The sequence below is a fragment of the Moschus berezovskii genome, chromosome 4 (assembly GCF_049115385.1).
Source record: "Moschus berezovskii isolate FMDL1 chromosome 4, NW_MosBer_1.0, whole genome shotgun sequence".
NCBI classification, from domain to species: Eukaryota; Metazoa; Chordata; class Mammalia; order Artiodactyla; family Moschidae; genus Moschus; species Moschus berezovskii.
The window spans coordinates 94,554,241-94,574,262 of NC_142463.1; the positions used below are offsets into that span (position 1 = coordinate 94,554,241).

The 20,022-nt window shown below is 46.4% G+C and overlaps 1 protein-coding gene across 1 annotated transcript in view; it reads right to left on the reverse strand.

The window, feature by feature from the left end:
- TSPAN2 (tetraspanin 2) overlaps nucleotides 1–20,022 on the reverse strand; it is a 40,021-nt gene that overhangs the window by 13,123 nt on the left and 6,876 nt on the right. The window contains exon 2 of the mRNA XM_055402838.2: nucleotides 8,282–8,384. Coding sequence (XP_055258813.2) covers nucleotides 8,282–8,384 — 103 coding nt within the window. The remainder of the gene's footprint in view (nucleotides 1–8,281; nucleotides 8,385–20,022) is intronic.

Sequence of the window (20,022 nt, forward strand, 5' to 3'; positions counted from 1 at the left end):
AAATCCTTGAACAAACGTTATTCACCCTACCGAGAATATGCCAGGAACAAGATAGAATTCCCAGTCAGTGTTTGTTGGATATGAGGATAAAGGGAGAGCAAATCAGATTGGAAGTTTTAGATGGACTGTCTACCATCACCCATCTTTGCTTAGAGATACATGCTGGGGCTACATTCCAACAAGAATCCAAGAAGCCACCACATGACTGCGCTCTCTTGAGTCAGGCAGGTGAGGACTGGCCGCACACCTGCAGAAAGGCTCCTGAGAGTGGGCAGCCTAGGAGGGAGGGGTGCTCTTGAGGAGGCTCAAGTACAGTGGACAGAGGCACTTGTGTCTGAGGAGGACAGAGCCGCTCCCCACTGTGAACAAGATCCCTCAGCCTCTTGCCCTTCTGAAATAAGAGCTCCCTTAGAAAATGTGCTTATTTGTACAATATTCCATTCTTCCAGTGGTAAAGAATCTGCCTGCCGATGCAGGAGATGTAGGAGACGTGGGTTTGAGCCCTAGGTCAGGAAGGTTCCCCTGGAGTAGGAAACGGCAACCCACTCTAGTATTCTTGCCTGGAGAATCCCACTGATAGAGGAATCTGGTGGGCTATGGTCCATGGGGTCTCAGAGAGTCGGACATGACTGAGCACATACACATGCTCCATGCTCCATTCTTAGGCTATCAGAATCACAGAGCTCAGAGCAAACACCCTGAACCTAACTCAGCAGCTCCAGTTCCCGAGGCCTCTCCCTGGCAGGTCTCTCCCTGGCAAACCTCTCCCCAGCACACCCCCTGTGCATGTGTGGCTACATGACCAGCCCTATGCCAAAAGAGCACTGCTGGTCGGAGTTGATGTGAAAATCAGAAGAAATTCTACTCATGGCAAAGGTCTTGGGCCTGGTGAATCCAGTTTCAGATCTGGCTGTAATACTCTGCACACCATGGGGCCACCTCTAACTTCCAAGGATATCTTATCCTTTTTCTGATCTGGCTCTCAAAACACAGTTATTGAATGGATAGATTGATCGGCAGCCACACTTTAATTCCAAGATGCTTTCTGTAGGTCAGGAAGATCTGCTGGCGAAGGGATAGGCTACCCACTCCAGTATTCTTGGGCTTCCCTTGTGGCTCAGCTGGTAAAGAATCCACCTGCAATGCAGGGAGACCTGGGTTCAGTCTCTGGGTTGGGAAGATGCCCTGGAGAAGGGAAAAGCTACTCATTCCAGTATTCTGGCCTGGAGAATTTCATGGACTATATAGTCCATGGGGTTGCAAAGAGTCAAACATGACTGAGCGACTTCCATTCACTTTCTGTGGAGCCCTTTTGCTCCTCTGCAGCTTTGTGACAAGTGGATAACCTATACCCAATCCCCTATGCTTCCTGAGTCCTTTTTCCCTCAGTTTGAGAAAGAGAAAACATTTTGATATTGCATTTTTAGCATTAACAGCTGGGTCTTGCCATGCCAGGGATCTCCAGGTGACATGCTACCACCAATTTCCTGACAATTCCATCACTTGTCTCTGGTTTCAGATCCTTCTTTATAAGTTAGAGGCATCATCCCAAGTAACACAGAAAGGAGACAGTGACCTCCTAAAAGTCTTGTCTGAGTCAACTCATTTTTAAATGGCTCACCTTTTAGGGACTGAATAGTGGCATGGTCATCAATTTCAGTGACTTTTTGGCAGCAGATGATTTTACATATCCATCTAATGACCGTTTTTCATCTAAAAATATTTTTTTCTCTGCTTCTATGCAACTTTTGCTCCCTCCTAGCTTGTTGTGGACACACACACAATTATATATGAATTTAGAATACCGGATGGGACTTAATTTATGGAGAAAGTTAGGACTTGTGTGCTCAGTTGCTCAGCTGTGTCCAACTCTTTACGACCCCATGGACTGTAGTCTGCCAGGCTCCTCTGTCCATGGGATTCTCCAGGCAAGAATACTGGAGTGGGTTGCCATTTCCTTCTCCAGGGGATCTTCCCGACCCAGGGATGGAACTTGTCTCCTGAATTGGCAGGCGGATTCTTTATCACTGAGCCACTTGAAAAGCCAGGTAAGGACTTGGGTCCTCGCTAAATAACAATGACAGCTGTTAGTTATTGAGTGCTGTTGCAGGAGTTTAACATGCATGAGTCATGGAGTCCTTCAACACTAAGAGTGACCACCACCACTGCAGTGCCTCAGGGGCTCTGAGTCTGTACTGTGCCCTTGACGGGCATTATCTCAGGAATCTGGCGCCTGAGAAGCCTCAGTGCTATCAGCTAGTCTCTCGCCCTGACTCCCTGGCGTCTAAACCACTCCAATATCTCCCCTTCTCCTACTCTCCCATGTAGCTGTGCCACCCGCAGGCTGACTCCTCCCTTGGCCTGCCCTGCAGTAAGAACAGCCGCTAATATTTATTGAGGGCTCACTGCACTCAACTACATTCATAGGTTAAGTCGTCTCATACGCACATCAACCCTGTGAGATATGTAGAAGTGGTATTCATATTTCAGAAGTGAGGAATCTGAGACACAGAGAGGTAACTTACCGAAGACTGTACAGCTAGTAAGGCTCGAAACTGGAACCAAACCTGGGGCTCTCCTCCAAAGTGCGCGCCCTAACTCCTATGCTTCACCTTCAGTAGGAACCAGAAGAAGGGTGATTTTCTTAACTAGAAATCTGTAACTTTTCACTGGAAGGACTGATGCTGAAACTTCAATACTTTGACCACCTGATGCGAAGAGCCAACTCATTGGAAAAGACCCTGATGCTGGGAAAGATTTAAGGCAGGAGGAGAAGGGGAGGACAGAAGATGGGATGGTTGGATGGCATCACCAACTCAATGGACATGAGTTTGAGCAGACTCTGGGAGATCATGAAGGAAAGGGAAGTCAGGCATGCTGCAGCCCATGGGGTTGCAGTCCATGACAAAACAACAATAAATGGCAGGAGGGTTCTTTTTCTCCTTCCTTGAGAAAAGTGCCCAAGGAGTCTAACACTGATGATTTCTGGGTTTTCCCCTCAAAGCACTTTCTGGGGTGGGAGCCAGAAATCTGGGCCTGCCAACTGTGTCTTTAGGTAAGTCCTCTTATTTCTCAGTTTTGTTATTTGCAATATGGCAATAATGATCTATACTTAAGTTCTTGTAAAAATGCTTTGGAGAAATTTTGTCAGCAGTGTAAGCTATATCACATGTCTGTTTTGCAACTACTATGAATCTCAGGTACAACTAAAAATCGAGAAGTAGATCAGAGTGAGTCAGAGTCTTTAAAAAGCCCCAGAACACTCAGCACTGGAACCCTTACCTTACATGTGACATCTAGCCACAATCAAAGCCAGGCTCTGCAGCTCTGTATTCGCGGAGGGATGGCCACAGACAACCTGGGATTCCAGAGAGTGAGTGGCTGAGTCTGAGCAGGCCACTCCTTCCCCTTGGGGAGGAGACTGCTGATGACCTCCATCCTTGGCTCACAGACATGACTTCATGTGTCCCAGCCTTCTGAGGGCCCAGGGAATCTCTCCCCACCCTGTGCCTCTGGAAGGAAAACCCTTGTGTTATCTGTACCCCTAAGGGACAGCCCCAGAGAAAAATTGTAACGGGAGAGCAGAGTGGCATGTTAATGGAACTTGGAAGACATTGGGGGTTTCTTCCAAGAGTGAAGGAGACCAACGTGAAGATGGTCTGGGAAACACCAAGTCACCTAGCCTTTCTCATTGCCAGTTCCACTCTTGCCGGGCTCTCCCTTCTCCACCCTAGCAACTAGTGGTCGCGATACCCTGGGTCAGCATCTAGGTCTTGACCTGAATTCAGAAGTCCTTGAGAAGAGGTGGTAGGTGTATTCAGTCTGACTGCCCTGGCTCCCTGGCCTCATTTCTAACTCCCCTCACAGCTGGATCCTCTCCACACTGGTCCCTCACTATGAAGTCAATTCCAGATCTTTATTATACGAAGTGATATTCTCCCCATCACCAGGGAGGAAGACACAAGGTTCCCAGAAAGGAAAGCATCCCCCTAGAGGAAGAAGTGCATGGGTGCTGTGCTAAGTAGTGTCTGACTCTTTGCGACGCCATGGACTGTAGCCCGCCAGGCTCCTTTGTCCTTGGGGATTCTCCAGCCAAGAATACTGGAGTGGGTTGCCATTTCCTTCTCCAGGGGATCTTCCTGACCCAGGGATGGAACTTGTGTCTCCTGCATTGGCAGTTGGGTTTTTTACCACTAACACTTTTTGAACTGTGATGTCCTAGAAGAGTCTTGAGAGCCCCTTGGACTGAGAGGAGATCAAACCAGTCAATCCTAAAGGAAATCAACCCTGAATATTCATTGGAAGGACTGATGCTGAAGCTGAAGCACCAATACTTTGGCCACCTAATGCGAAGAGCCAACTCATTAGAAAAGACCTTGATGCTGGGAAAGATTGAAGGTGGGAGAAGGGGGTGACAGGACGCGATGGTTGGACAGTATCACCGACTCAATGGACATGAGTTTGAGCAAACTCCAGGAGATGGTGAAGGACAGGGAAGCCTGGCATGCTGTAGTCCATGGAGTCGCAAAGAGTCGGACACAACTGAGCGAATGAACAGCAACAACCACTTGGTAAGCCCCAGAGGAAGGAAGATTTTCTACAAAGGGTGGCAGTCATCTGCCCAGAAGCAGGGAGTTACACCACGTGCCTTCCTGAGGTCCCTCTCAGGGGAAGGTAATGTTTCTTTAAGAGCACTTTAATGGGCCAAGCTTGTTCTCCAGGGCTCTTTAACAAAGTGGTGATAAGAGTTTAATGTGCTGATTGCTTTGGAACCTATTCTGAAAAGAAAATACACAGTTCAGTGCACAGTACCTAGCGACATGAAGTGAGATTTTCCAAAAACCGAGCCTGCTTCTTCTTTAAAGTCCTATTACCTCATACTGTTTGCTATGCAAGTCCATAAACTGGTATCCTGGTACATTTTTTCTTTTCATTTTATTACTAGAGATTTGGTATCTTTCCTTTTTTTTTTTTTTTTTAGTATCTTTCTTATTTGGAAAATTATTTATTGAGGAAAAAAATATCAACTTCTGTAAACACGTATATTGCTCTTTCTATTTATAAGAAATATTTGAAGTGGAGAGAAGGTTCCTGACTTCACAAGGACTTTTTCTTGTTGGCACTCACCAGAGAGACAACACAGGGAAACAAACAGAACAAGCACAGGCCTGGGTATTGGCAAACCTGGATTGAGGGCTAAGCCCCATTGTGAAAAGCTGGAAAACCACAGCTGACTGCCAGCCCCTCTTCCCTGCCTGTTTCACGCCCTGGTCCTTAGTCTCCTTATCCTGTTCAGAGCTAAGACTCTGTGATAACTCTCTTCTCTGAACTTTGAGCACTGACCATAAGCATTCTCACCACCAGCCCTTCACGGGTGACTTAGAGAGGGGAGGTGTGGCTGAGGAAGAACCAAGGGTGGCAGACCCATGCCCATGTGCCAGGCCACCAGGAATAAGCAGGAAGGATTCGGGCCATGTTGTGGGGGCCGTTGTTTTTCACACCCTGAGTTCACTTGCTCTTCTTCTCTATTAGAGAACCTCCTTCACCCTCAGTTCCTGTGGTCTGACAGGGCTGACTTGCCTCAGCTCCATGGCACGTGTGAGGCCCAGGCTTCAGCCAACAAGCCCATCTCAAGCAGCTGGCTACAATGACTGCTGTGGGAATGGGCACTGGACCCAAGACCGCCAATGACAGTGAGACGCAGGACTTTGGCTGAATCAGTTGGAAGAAGAGCACACTGTTGCCAGGGTTACTTGGGAGATGGTACCTGGAGCTGTGGGTGGCTGATTTATCAGATCTCGGGGGAATCTGCCCCAGTCTGGAGCCACAGGAAAGCAGGGCTAAGAGATGGCTACAGACTGGATTCTGATCACATCACTTGTGTCCCTAAGATGAGTATTAATCCTGATGTTTCCATTATGAGTCAAGAAATTTCTGTTTTGCTCAAAACAGTTTGAGTCAAGTTTCTGTGATTTGCAATTGAAAGAGTCCTGACAAATATGTCCACAAACATGTGACATTTGTTGCATCTTGGGCAGTTCATATTGCTTTAGTTTAGATTTGGAAATAGGATCAGGAATGTTTATTTGGAGCTAGTTCACCCTCCTACTCAGCGCAGGAATCTCCTGTATGGCTAGAAGATCCATCTGGATTTTTGGTTAAATACCAATGTACCAGAGGGGTCACTTTCTATAGAAGTCTGCTCAGTTTCTTTGATTTATCAAAACATTGAAAAGTTTTTCTTTTGTTGGACCCAAATCTACACCTGTGAAACTGTTATCAGTGCTTTGTTTCTGGAGGAACACAGATAGAGGCTGCCCCCAGACTGGCCTCCATCCTTCTTTCCACACCACCACCCCTTCTCTAACCCAGCAGGGTCCCTGACTTCTGTAATGCAGGTTTCCATCTGAAAACCATGAGTTGTGACCTCTATGCTTGACTCTATCACTGATAGCTTTTTTTTTTTGGTTTTGATTCCTTCTGTCCCTGAGTTTAACAATGTTTAATAATAACATTTAATAATGCTTAATAAAGTTTCTTGCCTTTCTGTCCTTTTCTTCACAATTCCTACTGCTGCCACCATGGGTTATGCCCTTATTTCTTCAGGTCTGACTGTATCAGTAATCTAGCATGGTCTTTTTTGTCCTCCCCTCTCATTCCAGAATAATCTCTTTAAAATGCAGTGTAGATTGATTGTGAAAGTCACTCAGCCGTGTCCAACTCTTTGTGAGTCCATGGACTGTACAGTCCATGGAATTCTCCAGGCCAGAATACTGGAGTGGGTAGCCTATCCATTCTCCAGTGGATCTTCCCTACCCAGGAATCGTACCAGGGTCTCCTGCATTGCAGGCGGATCCGTTACCAACTGACCTATCAGGGAAGCCCTGTAGATTGAGTGTATCCTCCCCCAAACTCTAAATTATCCTCCTATTGTTTATTTGGTTTTTAAAAATTGTATTACTTATTTACTTTTGGCTGTGCTGTGTCTTCGTTGCAGTGTGGGGCTTTTCTCTAGCTGTGGAGAAGGAGGGCTGCTCTCCAGCTGCCATGCACAGGCCTCTCTTGTTGTGGACCACAGGCTCTAGGGCACATGGGCTTCAGTGGTTGTGGCACGTGGGCTCTGGAGCACAGGCTCAGTAGTTGTGGTGGATGGGCTTAGTTGCTCAGAGGCATGTGCTATCTTCCTGGATCAGGGATGGAACCCACACTTCTGCATTGGCAGGTAGATTCTGTACCACTGAGCCATAAGAGAAGCCCCCCTTCTATTGTTTATTAAATTAACTAGCGCTGACATTCAAGGCCCTCTGTATCTGTCTTCCCTCCCTTCTCAACTTTTCTAATTGTAATTCCTTCCATGCCCATATGCTTTACATTCTGGTAAGAGTTATCTGCCCAGCCTAGGCTTGCTAATCACTGTCCCACAGGCATGCCTTGTGTCCCAAACCTCTTCAGTCCCTAGTCATCCTCTTCTCTATTGATTAAGGTTGGTCTTTCATACCGAACTCAAATTCTTCTTGCCTCACCAGTTTAGAATGACCCCTGATGCACCGACTGCAAACACCACTAAGTTGGCACTTAGTTATACACTAGTTTCTCAGCCTCAACTTATCACATGGTCTACACCAGCTTCCCACTCCTCACCCCTTTCCCACTGCTGGAAGAAGGCTGCACTACCCCACTACTCTGAGGTCTCTGCCTAGGGAAGCTCTCCTGCCCCCACTCCCTTCTCTGCCCTCTCCACACCCCTCTGCTCCACTCCCTTCCCCTCTGCAGTCCCTAGTCATGGCGGGACTCAGATTAGCCCCTCCACACCTTCAGCTGTCTCTCTTTATTTTGAATTAGGTGTGTCTCCTAGACAATTTAAAATATACAAGATCACATATACACAAGACCAGAGCTTGACTGGGCAGGGCTCCCCTGTCACCCCAGGGATGAGCAAAGGACTGACTTTGCCGTGTACCCACTTCACTCAGAGGGTGCAGGGGTTTTTTCCGATTCTTTGGACATGAATTGTGGTTACATGCTGGGCTTCTTTCTTGAAGTGGCTGAAAGAAGTATAACCATTCAGTCCCAGCTGGTCGTCCTTGGTTTTGGAAGCAGAGGGATGAACCAGGTGTCGGGTAGCGGGGCCCTCTCCCCTCTGCCTGGCCTGGGTGGGCATCTGGGGCTCTGATTTGCCTCCTTTCTCTCCCTCCGTTCCCCTCCCATGGAAGTCTAGCTGCAGGCTCCCCTCTAAGCGCGGGCAACCCTGTCTAAAGAAGGGGAGGCTGCAGTCACTCACCCATGTAGAAGTACTCTGGGGACTTGTCCTCCGAGGAGAAATCCTTCATGGAGCCGCCAAACCGAAACCATAGTCCAAAAGCAATGACAGCCGACCCTGCCAGCTGAAAGGTAAACAGCTTGTGTTTACAAGGACGGGGAGCATGTGTGTATGAGCCGGGAGACTGGGGGGGCTGGCAGAGTGGCCCCTGAAAAACCAGCTGGACCCCTCTTCATGTTTCATACAGTGGGGGTGGAATGATGTGCTGAGTCCCCACCCCCACCCCGGGTCCCTGATGGGGTGTTGAAGCTGGGCTCTCCTGATTCCAAGCTCAGAGTTTCTCCCATTCTGTCAGGCTGCCCTGCGGTGACGGGGCAGGCACAGTCTAGCCCAGGACGCCTCTCAAACAGAGTTCCCACCACAGTCCCCCTGGAAGCTGTCTGCTCCTTGTCCTACTGTTCCCTGCTGGCTACTCTGGACCTCCTCACCAGCACCACAGAGAGAGGTCACCGAGAGCAAGAAGAACTCCCAGACCTGGGGGAAACCCACTTTTCTAAATAGGAAGAAAACACGCCAACCTCAGAACCCACCCACGCCTCCTGAGTGCGCAGCGCCCAGTTAGAAAGCCACTTTAGAAGCGTCTAGAACCTATCCAGCCCCCCAGGCCACCATGGTCACTGCACTGCCCTGCCTGAGGATGGTTTTGCAGGAGGGAAACTGGCCAGGTTTTTTTTTGTTTCTTTCTTTTTTTTGGTTGCTATTTTGGGTTTCCATGGAAAGCAAGAAAGGAAAAAATAATTTTCTGAAAAAGCCTGGTCTGTGTGCTGTGTGGCTCATGGAGAGGCTGCGTGGCTGGCACAGGCAGTGGCTGGGCAGGCTGGAGGTTGCTAGACTCATTGCCTGCTTCTCTGCTGCGGTGAGGGCTTCTGTGAGGCTCCGCACTGGCTCTGGACGCCTTCCCTGCCACTGCAGCACTGTCCCAGCGGGCTCCCGCCATGGCATCCTCTCTCTCCACAAACAACCATCTCGAATTTCATTATATCAATTCAACAGTTACTCACTGGCACCTTCTGGACTCAAAGCACCACAGGAAAGTGAGCAGAGATGTAACAAGAGCCTCCTGGTTCGGCCAACCCATTCGGTTAGAGCTGGGCTGCCTAAGCCATCCCTGAACCACAGTTCAGAGGCTGCCCCGGCCCCAGTAGGGAAAAGCAGGCATGGAGGCTGGTGACAGAGACAGAAGCATGAAAGTCAGAGACGTAGAGGTTTAATAAGGAAAATGATGTCAAAGTTGGGGTCAAAGCCCTGCTTATACTGGATCCTTCTGTGGGCTGTCTGTGAAGGGCTGGGGCTCTCTGACTGGATTTATATGTGGACTTTATCTCTTTTCACCCTCTATTCCCCCAAGGCCCATTCCCTTGGTGGCCGGCTTCTTCAGTAGAGCAGCATGATGTCTGCAGAAGGAACTGGAGGCGCAGAGTTCTACCAGCTGGACTCTCTGAGGTGGAACAACTAAATGTTTCCAGTACTTAGAGGAAAACACTAATTGGATAATGTGAGGGACAGTGAAAGGAACTGGGCTGCTCGACCAGCTTTAAAAGATTTTTGCAGTTTAAAAAACATTAGCAAGGCATGGAAAAATATTTAGAGAAGTACTGTTAAAACATTAAAAATATTTTTCTTTGAAAGGTAAAATTACAGGTGACTTTTCTCTTTGCATGATCCTCTCGAAGTTTTGTGGGTGAAGCAGGTATATTATAAACTTAAAAGCCTGATGTGGTAGTTTATCTCCTCAATCCAAAAAAAGTGGGGTGAGTTTTCTTGGGCTGGGCTTTAGTTTGGGAGGAAACTGGCTTTGAAGGTCATTACTATTTCTCGTACAGGGAAGAGAGCGATGCCCTTTGGGACAGCCCTGTCCTCGGGGTGCTGCCTGGATGGCTGTGTCCAGCAGAACCTCACATGCAGCCCTGCCTGCCCTGCCTCAGCAGCCACTCGGTGGAAAGAGTTTCCAAACACAAAGCAAAAATCGATTGACAGAGGCGTCAGGCCAAGGCTTGCAGCCACCGAGCAGACGGTGGAGGAGGTGACTGGTCACAGGGACACCGCACCACGAGGCCACATTTTTGGCATCTCTGTACACAGGCTCTAATTTATAGCTGTCTGGGATCATCCTTCCAGACGGAATACATTTGTCCGCTTCTGGCACAGATGTGTCTGATGCATAATGGAAAATTAAAAGAGAGGTTGCAATTTAAAGCCCCAGGACCAATGAGGAAAAAAATCTGAGCTTGCTCATCCACGTACCCCCCAACCCCCAACCTCAAACCTAGGGTTTCCTCCTGGGTCCAGGAAACCGTGGGGGAGCTGGGTGTCGTCACTGTGGAGGGAATCCTCCCAGCATGCCGCCAGGTTGGGAACACTGTGGGTGTGGACCAGGTCAAGCCAGAGGCTGCCCCAGATGACAGCCATGCCTGCTTTGGAAAGTGGTATCATCTGAGAGGACATAGTCCGTTGGTCCTTTATAACTCACCATTCTCGCAAGACTCTTAAAATACTCTGTGTTCACTGGGCTTTGGTTGCTCTACCACATACCTGAAATCATGTGAAAATAATTCCCATCGAGTCCAGTGCAGTCAGGGACAAAGTGAGCAAGTCTACCGTCAGTAAGACCCATTGCTCTGTGCCTCCCAAGCCTAGGAAGAGACGCCTCACCGAGTGAGCCTCTAGGCCTACATTTTAACCCTCCCAGACAAACCCATCACCCCTTGCACAATGCCCCCATTCTCAGTCCATCCTTTGCGTTCAGTCATAACACTCCACCTCAGCCAACATGGGAACAAAGGCTGCCCGACCATGCTGCTTTCCTTCTCATGCCCCCGCTGCCCTCACCTCCTTTCCTTTCTACATATCTTTCAAAGGTAACTATGGTCCTGACTGGGGCTAGGCTAAGCATCAAAGAAGCAACAATGAAGAAGACAGTCTGGCTTCCAGGGGGTGCTGGTGGTAAAGAATCCTCCTGCCAGTGCAGGAGATGTGGGTTTGATCCTGGGTCAGGAAAAGGATCCTTCTGGAGGAGGGCAACCCAATCCAGTATTCCTACCTGAAGAATCCCGTGGACAGAGGAGCCTGGCAGGCCATGGTTCATAGGGTCGCAAAGAGTCAGACATGACTGAAGTGACTTAACACACATGCACAGTCTGACATGGAAGATAATCCCATAAGCTAATAAACGTCACAGGATGCAGGAAGCATGCTCCATGGGACTGCATCACCACCCAGGGATTAGACCAAACTATGACGACCGGCTGTCAGCAGAAGACATTCCATTTTGACTTACATCTTGAAGAATGAGTTAGAGGAGCAGGGAGGGACTGCAGGCAGAGGGAACAGCATGGGTAAGGGCTGTACTTCCTTATGTGGAACCCTGTGCTGGGGAGAGAGAAGCATCTGGGGGAAGTAAGAGTCTGGAGCTTGAAACTGGATTTACAGCATGTGGCTCATGGCTTCTACTAAGCTTGCTACCATTGTGGAAAGCCCTTGGCAGGGTCTTGAGGGTAGGAGGAGGTGGAAGCCGTCACTTTGATGGGGACGAGTGCTGTGTGATGTCAGACACAGTGAGGAGCCACAGGTAACGACCTGAGTGGCTGAAGATGATTGGGGTTGCTACAGGATGGAGGCGATGATGGGCAAGGACCATGAAGGATCCACTCTATCAACCGGAGAACTTTGCTGAGGGCTGCTCTGCATCCAGGACCAGTATCACTCCCAGTGCCTTTGGAACAATTGCCATTAGGAATATTGTTTTTCCAGGAACGGGCTTTTTCATACAACAGCATGAGTCGGGCTTTGATGTTAATCATTTAATAAGTATTTATTGAACATCTATTGTGAGCCAGGAGGCAAAGATTCACAGATAAGGAAGATCTAGGAGGATCCTTCTCCAGAGGATCTCAGGGGCTTGTGAGAAGCTGATCCTGCCTCTATGGCCCAAGAGAGACTTTTAACGCTGTGGGTAAGAATTCCATCAGAGAACCAGCCCCTGAGAAGACACCGGATGTCACCGTTCTTTGTGTCACCATTTCTTTTCTGAGTACCAGTTGCGCGTTAAGCACTCAGAGAATGTTACGCAACAGGATTTTGAGGGCAAAAGTGTGTGCACTGTTTAAAACGAGGACAGAAGTAAAATAGAGAAGATAGAAGTGAAAGAAACAGACAATGACATAAATCCTCGCCATTAGATCGGGGATCACCCGGTACAATTACATTGTGCATTTTCACGGACAAGTTATTTCAGTAGCTAACTATATTCTGTAGAGTCTGCAGGACAAAGTTGCAAACTGTAAGCATATGTCTGTGGAGAAAGTACGTTTTTTTAAAACTAAAGTAGCAGGGGATAGGATGACTACAGATTTGATTAGAAAACTTTTAATGCAAAGCGGATGGACAAAAAGTTTTAAGTAATGCCCATCTGCCAGAAACAAGTCATTTAACATGAAGCAAAGCTTGTTAGTGGATTTCAACTGTATTGTACTGTATTTATTTCCACTTTCTTGTGATTGCTGATGAAAGGTTCTATCTTGAGGATATATATTTTTACTTCAGAATTTATTTTTTCACGAATCATAAACATGGTTCTTAGGAAGGCACTAATTGAAGGGAAGGGCAGTGCTGAGACATAAAAATGCAAATATTACTCACCAGTCCTGGGTCCTCCATTTTGCTCAGCTCCCCCCGACTCCCACCCCCACCTCTAGCAGAAGGTAGCCATGTTGACCACAAAGAGCAAATACATGCTACTCTGTTATCTGATGACGAAACTCTCCAGATAAAAAGCATCACTTAGGGGTGTTCTCAGACAGTTCATGTACTTTTTCCCTAGATGGGTGTGTGTGCTTAGTCATTCAGTCATGTCCAACTCTTTGCAACCCCATGGACTGTAGCCTGCCAGGCTCCTCTGTCCATGGGATTCTCCAGGCAAGAATACTGGAGTGGGTTGCCATGCCCTCCTCCAGGGGATTTTCCCAAACCAGGGATGGAACCCAGGTCTCCCGCATTGCAGGAGAATTCTTTACTGTCTGAGCCACCAGGGAAGCCCAAGAACAGTGGAGTGGTTATCCTATCCTTCTCCAGGGGATCTTCCCGACCCAGGAATTGAACCAGGGTCTCCTGCATTGCAAGCAGATTCTTTACCAGCTGAACTACCAGGGAAGCCCCTAGATGGGAGACACGGTAAATTGTCCTCAGATGCTCTCTCTAGTCACACACAGTTCCTTCTCTCACCTGGGGACCCTGCTCTTGCTATTTCCTTAGCTTAGAAAGCTCCCTGTTCCTTCCGCCTGGCTCACAGCTTTCAGCTCTGACGTTACTTCCTCTAGGAAGCTTACCCTGGCCTATGTACGTGCCTTCCTCCATGTCTTATATAACCATTTCTGTTTAAATATTTTTGTAACTTAAAGAAAATTAAGGCCTGAGCTGTGTGAGGGCAAGCACAGGGTCTACACTGCTGTGTTCCAAGCTCCTAATCCCTCTTCCTTGAACAACCAGTTCTGAACAGACATCTGTTGAGTGAATGAATGGAGGGCCTTCTTCACCAAGTGTCATTTAGGCTGTGCTGTGGACTGAATTGTGTCTCCCCCTAATTCATACATCACTGAAGTCCTAACTGGCCCTCACCGTGATGGTGTTTGGAGGTGGGGCCTTTGGGAGGTGATACGTTAGATGAGCTCATGAGGTGGGGATACCCTGTAAGAGACATCAGAGCCCTCTCCTTGCCATGGAGGATGCAGGGAGAGGCAGCTGTCTGCAAGCCACGAAGAAAGCTTTCATCAGGAACTGAACTGGTGGATACCTTGAACTTGACTTTCCAGCCTCCAGAACTATGAGAAATAAATTCCTGTTGTTTAAGCCACTCAATCTATAGTTTTTTTTTTTTTTTCTTTATGTTGTACTGACCTAAGACAGGCTGAGAGGAGCAACTGTGAACAACCTCCTTCACAGCCTTCCAAGGGAATACTTTCAAAGTAAAATTTAAGTAATTTTAAATTCATCTGTGCCTGGGAAACACTGGCCAGACACCTCAGATGGCACTGTGTGGAGACACTGTTGAGTCTACTCAGCATAGCACTTGCCCACAGAAAAATAATTAGAGCAGCTAGTATCAGTTCTGTTTTTCCAGCCTGTAAGGATGGAACTGAACTGAACTGAAGGATGCATGCCAGGCATCAGGCATGAACACAAAGAATAAATCTATATACACCTTTTACAGGCAGAACATATGAAGACTTAACATAATCATGGCAACACACACACACAGTGCCCTTAAAGGAAAGAATAAACAAAATGAATTCTGTATTTCTAGCTCTTCCAGGGTGAATGCCATTGTGTATATACATTGTGTATATACATAACTCATTGGCAATTTTCTTCTTTGGGATGACGTCACACAAAGCGGAAAATGACACTTCAACCCTAGAGATTTCATTAAAAGCTTTTAAGCTAATACTTGCTCTTGGAGGCAATTCTCAGCCCAGATGGAATCATGTAATGAACACTCATAATTCTTCATCTGATTGCAAACCACATTAGGAAACCATAAGGGTAATGGAGTTTCATCCTTTTAGCAGGCAAAAGTCAGAAGCACATTTGCTCTAGAAGATGATACTAGTTTTCTCAAAGAGGAAAGCCAGCTCCCAAGATTTTCATCCTCTTATGCAGTGAAAGCAAGGCAAGGATTCAGATGGCACTTTCTCAAAATGAAGGATTTTGTCAGAAGAAATTCAAGAGCCAAATGCCATATGACATCCAGGTGAAACCACCTCTGAGGAAGGTTGGTATCCTTGCTTCTGCATCAGGACCAGGTGAGGTGGAATTGGGATGCAGGATTGTGGCAGCGGACGAAGACATGGCTGTTAGCTTGGAAATGCATGGCTGTCAGTCTGGAAATACACTGGTTAGATCCCAGTGTTTCTGATTTCCCACATTACTTTCCTTATAACGATTTCATGAGAGCAAGCTCATGCTAAGAAATTCCTGAAAGACTTCCTTCAGGTAAGAATAGATTTTAAAATCAATGCTTAATTCTCGGTACCATGGAAGGGTATCTGTGTGTGTCAGTTGCTCAGTTGTGTCCGACTCTTTGCGACTCCATAGACTGTAGTCTACCAGGCCCCTCTGTCCATGGAATTCTCCAGGCAAGAATACTGGAGTGGGTTGTCATTCCCTTCTCCAGGGAATCTTTATGACCCAGGGGTTGAACCTGGGTCTCCTGTGTAACAGGCAGATTTTTTACCATCTGGGCCACCAGGAAAGCCCAATGGAAGGATTCTGCCATCCAAACTGCAACAGATTGGGACATTATCTATCTAACTAGAAAGACAATCAGGTGATATATTTGTGTTAAACACACCTTCTTCTGTTTGTTTAGGTTGTTACAGGGTTAACTGGTATGGATCAACTGACATTGCTGAGGTTGGGGGGATGCTTTGCACAAAAGAACTGGGGAGACACTACATTCAGGGGAGGAAATTGAGCCAGGATGAAAAGCTTCCTCTGAATGATAAAGCAGGTAACTTAAATACAGATAGGCAAAGTGTCTGTGTTTTTTCAGTGGTTGTACACACTGTATTTTTCTAAGAAGTACAAGGGAAAGGAGAAGAGAGATCCGTAAGAATTAGGAGACAGATGATGGTTACACGGTTTTCTTCACACATTAAAACAAATGCCACAGACTACTGGCTAATGATTCCAAAGAGCAGATGGCTTTATCAAATGAAGATCAAGTACAACTAAAGTAAAACCCAACCTACCAAGTTATCAAACTGATTTAAACCCAATGTCTGTCTCACATGACCTAGAAGACCAGCTCCAGGGGGACAAAATTGGTCTTTTGGATGTTGTCTGAACTTCCTCCCAGCAGCATCTAGCTGGCTTCATCCCAGGCTTGCCTCTGAGTAAGCATGTGACATCTCATTTGTATGGAGCTTTACACAAGCAAATTGAATATTTGCTTATTGAATATTCCACAAATAGAATATTAAACAATACTTATTTTATGGCCTAATGTTTTACAAGGTAGTCTGAGAGAACTACTCTTGAGCAGATAGACAGGTGTCGAATATCAACCAATAATAACAATCTTTGCCCAGTTTTAGTTGTTACAGAAAGACAATGGGAGGGGAGAAAAAATGTTTCAGGTAAAACTCACATTAGATTGGAACAAGCCAAAATACTTTTTTAATTAAAAAGTTAGCTTGAATGGAACCCAGTAGGAATCATGAGTCTTATATTCTAGAGAGATTATTCTTAACTATTTAACCAGAAATTATTTGGGGCAGGAAGGCAGACAGCACGAGGCCATTACAGGGGGCTAGACAGATACAGCTAGGGCAAGGAGAGACCACATGGGCTTCCTGGAGGAGTGGCAGCAGCTTCCAGGACCTGTCCCTGCCCCACTGGGCGGGCCTCTGTTGTCTCTCCCCATTCCCTTGGCCTAGTTCATAAGCTGACGCTTTCCCAATCACAATTACAATGGAGGGGACAGTGCTTAGCGTACACTTTGGAACATTTGCCAACTGCTCTTGTAGAAAACTTCACTTCTTCTGAGCTTTCAGACTGAATAACGATGCACTTGGACAGGTTAGTAATAAAAACATCCACTTGTATATGCTGTGTTGTTGAGGAGCTGCAGCAGATAAAAATAGGGGTTCTAGGCATCCTGGGTTTGAATTAAGCTCTGTCACTTCCTAGTCCTGTGACTTCAGGCAAGTCTCTTAACTTCTTTAATCCCCAGCTTCCTCAGCTGCAAAGTGGAGGTAATAATAGTGCCTCCCTGAGAGGATTAAATGACTTCATCTTACACACTCAGAACAGTGAGTGCCCAGCATTGATGATTATTATGGAGGTAGACTGACTAATGTTACATTCAAACTGGAAACTTAATCCTACTCAAGATAGGAAATACTGTGGCCATGATTCTAATGGCTTAGACCTCTGCTGTCTTCCTCTACTAATTTTAACTTTAGCTCTCTCTGTAACAGCTGGGAGTTTTCTAAACCTCTGTACTAAGTATGTCGGGGCCCCTTTCCGGAAGCTATGTTCCCCCTCTCTCTTGAGTTTAGTTAAGATCCAATAGAGAAAAGCAGGAGAAGATGACTTATGAGAGAAAGAATAAATTAGGCTCAGTTCAGTTCAGTTCAGTCGCTCAGTCGTGTCCGACTCTTTGCGACCCCATGAATCACAGCACGCCAGGCCTCCCTGTCCATCACCAACTCCCAGAGTTCACTCAAACTCATGTCCATCAAGTCGGTGATGCCATCCAGCCATCTCATTGTCTGTCGTCCCCGTCTCCTCCCACCCCCAATCTCTCCCAGCATCAGACTCTTTTCCAGTGAGTCAACTCGTCGCATGAGGTGGCCAAAGTATTACAGTTTCAGCTTCAACATCAGTCCTTCCAATGAACACCCAGGACTGATCTCCTTTAGAATGGATTGGTTTGACCTCCTTGCTGTCCAAGGGACTCTCAAGAGTCTTCTCCAGCACCACAGTTCAAAAGCATCAATTCTTCAGCGATCAGTTTTCTTCACAGTCCAACTCTCACATCCATACATGGCCACGGGAAAAACCATAGCCTTGACTAGACGGACCTTTGTTGGCAAAGTATAATGTCTCTGCTTTTTAATATGCTATCTAGGTTGGTCATAACTTTCCTTCCAAGGAGTAAGCGTCTTTTAATTTCATGGCTGCAATCAGCATCTGCAGTGATTTTGGAGCCCAGAAAAATAAAGTCTGACACTGTTTCCACTGTTTCCCCATCTATTTCCCATGAAGTGATGGGACCAGATGCCATGATCTTTGTTTTCTGAATGTTGAGCTTCAAGCCAAACTTTTCCCTCTTCTCTTTCACTTCCATCAAGAGGCCTTTGAGTTCCTCTTCACTTTCTGCCATAAGGGTGGTGTCATCTGCATATCTGAGGTTATTGATATTTCTCCCGGCAATCTTGATTCCAGCTTGTGCTTCTTCCAGCCCAGCGTTCCTCATGATGTACTCTGCGTATAAGTTAAATAAGCAGGGTGACAATATACAGCCTTGACGTACTCCTTTTCCTATTTGGAACCAGTCTGTTGTTCCATGTCCAGTTCTAACTGTTGCTTCCTGACCTGCATACAGGTTTCTGAAGAGGCAGGTCAGGTGGTCTGGTATTCCCATCTCTTTCAGAATGTTCCACAGTTTATTGTGATCCACAGCTATCCAACAGAACTTTCTCCAATGATGTAAATAGAAATGTTCTGCTGTCCAATATTGCAGCCATTGGTGACCCATTGTCACTGAGCACTTGAGATGTGGCTAGTGTGACTGAGAAGTTGAATATAAAATTCCTTTTAATACTAGTTAATTTAAATGTGCAAAGCCACATGTGGTTGGTAGCACAGCCACCATACTGGAGAGTGAAGAATTAACATGCTCATCCCAGCTTCAAACTTCTCTCCTTGTCAGTCTGTAGACTTGAGTGGTTAAGAGGGTAGATGCTGGGCCGCACACAGAAAGCCAGCTCTGCCACTGGTCAGCTCTGAGGCCATGGAAATGGCTCTGAACTCTCTGTGCCTGTTCCCTCATATGTAAACTAGGGGTGACAATAGCTGCTGTTTTAGAAGGTCATTGTGAGGATTAAAGAAGTTAATATAGAAAATATGCATGGGAAAGCAGATATCACATAGCTTCCATTTATATTTTGTTGTTCAGTTGCTCAGTCGTGTCCAGCTCTTTGCAACCCCATGGACTGCAGCACGCCAGGCTTCCCTGTCATTCATGTAATGTTTCATATTCTTCTTCAAGTTTTTGCTTACTGAAATTAATTTTAAACACCATCTCTTGATATCAATATATACCCTTTATCAATTCCCATCTTGCTTTTCCTTTGTCTTAAGGTGATCAGAGGTATTCTCAACTTCTCCCTCTTTCTCCCATATGCCAGAGTGTTTTATGCATCTTTTTTGTACCTGCATTTCTGGAACGCATCAAGACAATCAAACACTGGATGTAATCTCGCTGGTCATAGACTTCACATTTTCCAAGTCTGCAGCATTTATTGTACCTTTCACTCCACATGCCTTCATAAGTATGTATGGTGAAAACAGCATGGTGTTTAAAATCAGAAGACCTGAATGTGAATCTTGGTTTTGTTCCTCTTTAACTCTTTGATCCTAGACACCATCTACTGTGCCTGCCTTCCAGCTTCCTCATCTGTAAAATGGGGGTTACATTATTTCATGGGACTGTTGTGATTCATGATCAAATGGGATCATGTATGGAAGAGCATTTTGTAAGCCAAGGCATCATGTGAACGTTACTTTTGCCCATAAAAAAATTCAAACAGGATAAAAAAAAGCAAGCCAAGGTAACCCCTATTCATATCTGTATGATGCGCTCTCAACCCATCTGGTCATCCCATCTTACCCCCTTCTTTCCCAATTCCTTCTCTTTAATTCCCTAGCAAGAATGACATGATGGTGAGTGTAGTGTCACTTGCTTTAGAAGAACAACCTTGTTGTGATATAAACTGTCAGAGGTAAGATGGGGGATAGAAGTTGTGTTCCTTTTTGTCAGTCGTGGCTGGAGACTCAAAGATACTGCATTTTCTGAGATAACACAGTGAAATGCCACGGACAATGGGCAGATGACCTCCTGGTACTTGTAGAAACTATCAACCCTCAATGTGAAAGAAAAATCTTAAAAGAATAATGGTAGAGAGGTAACTGGAAAAAGA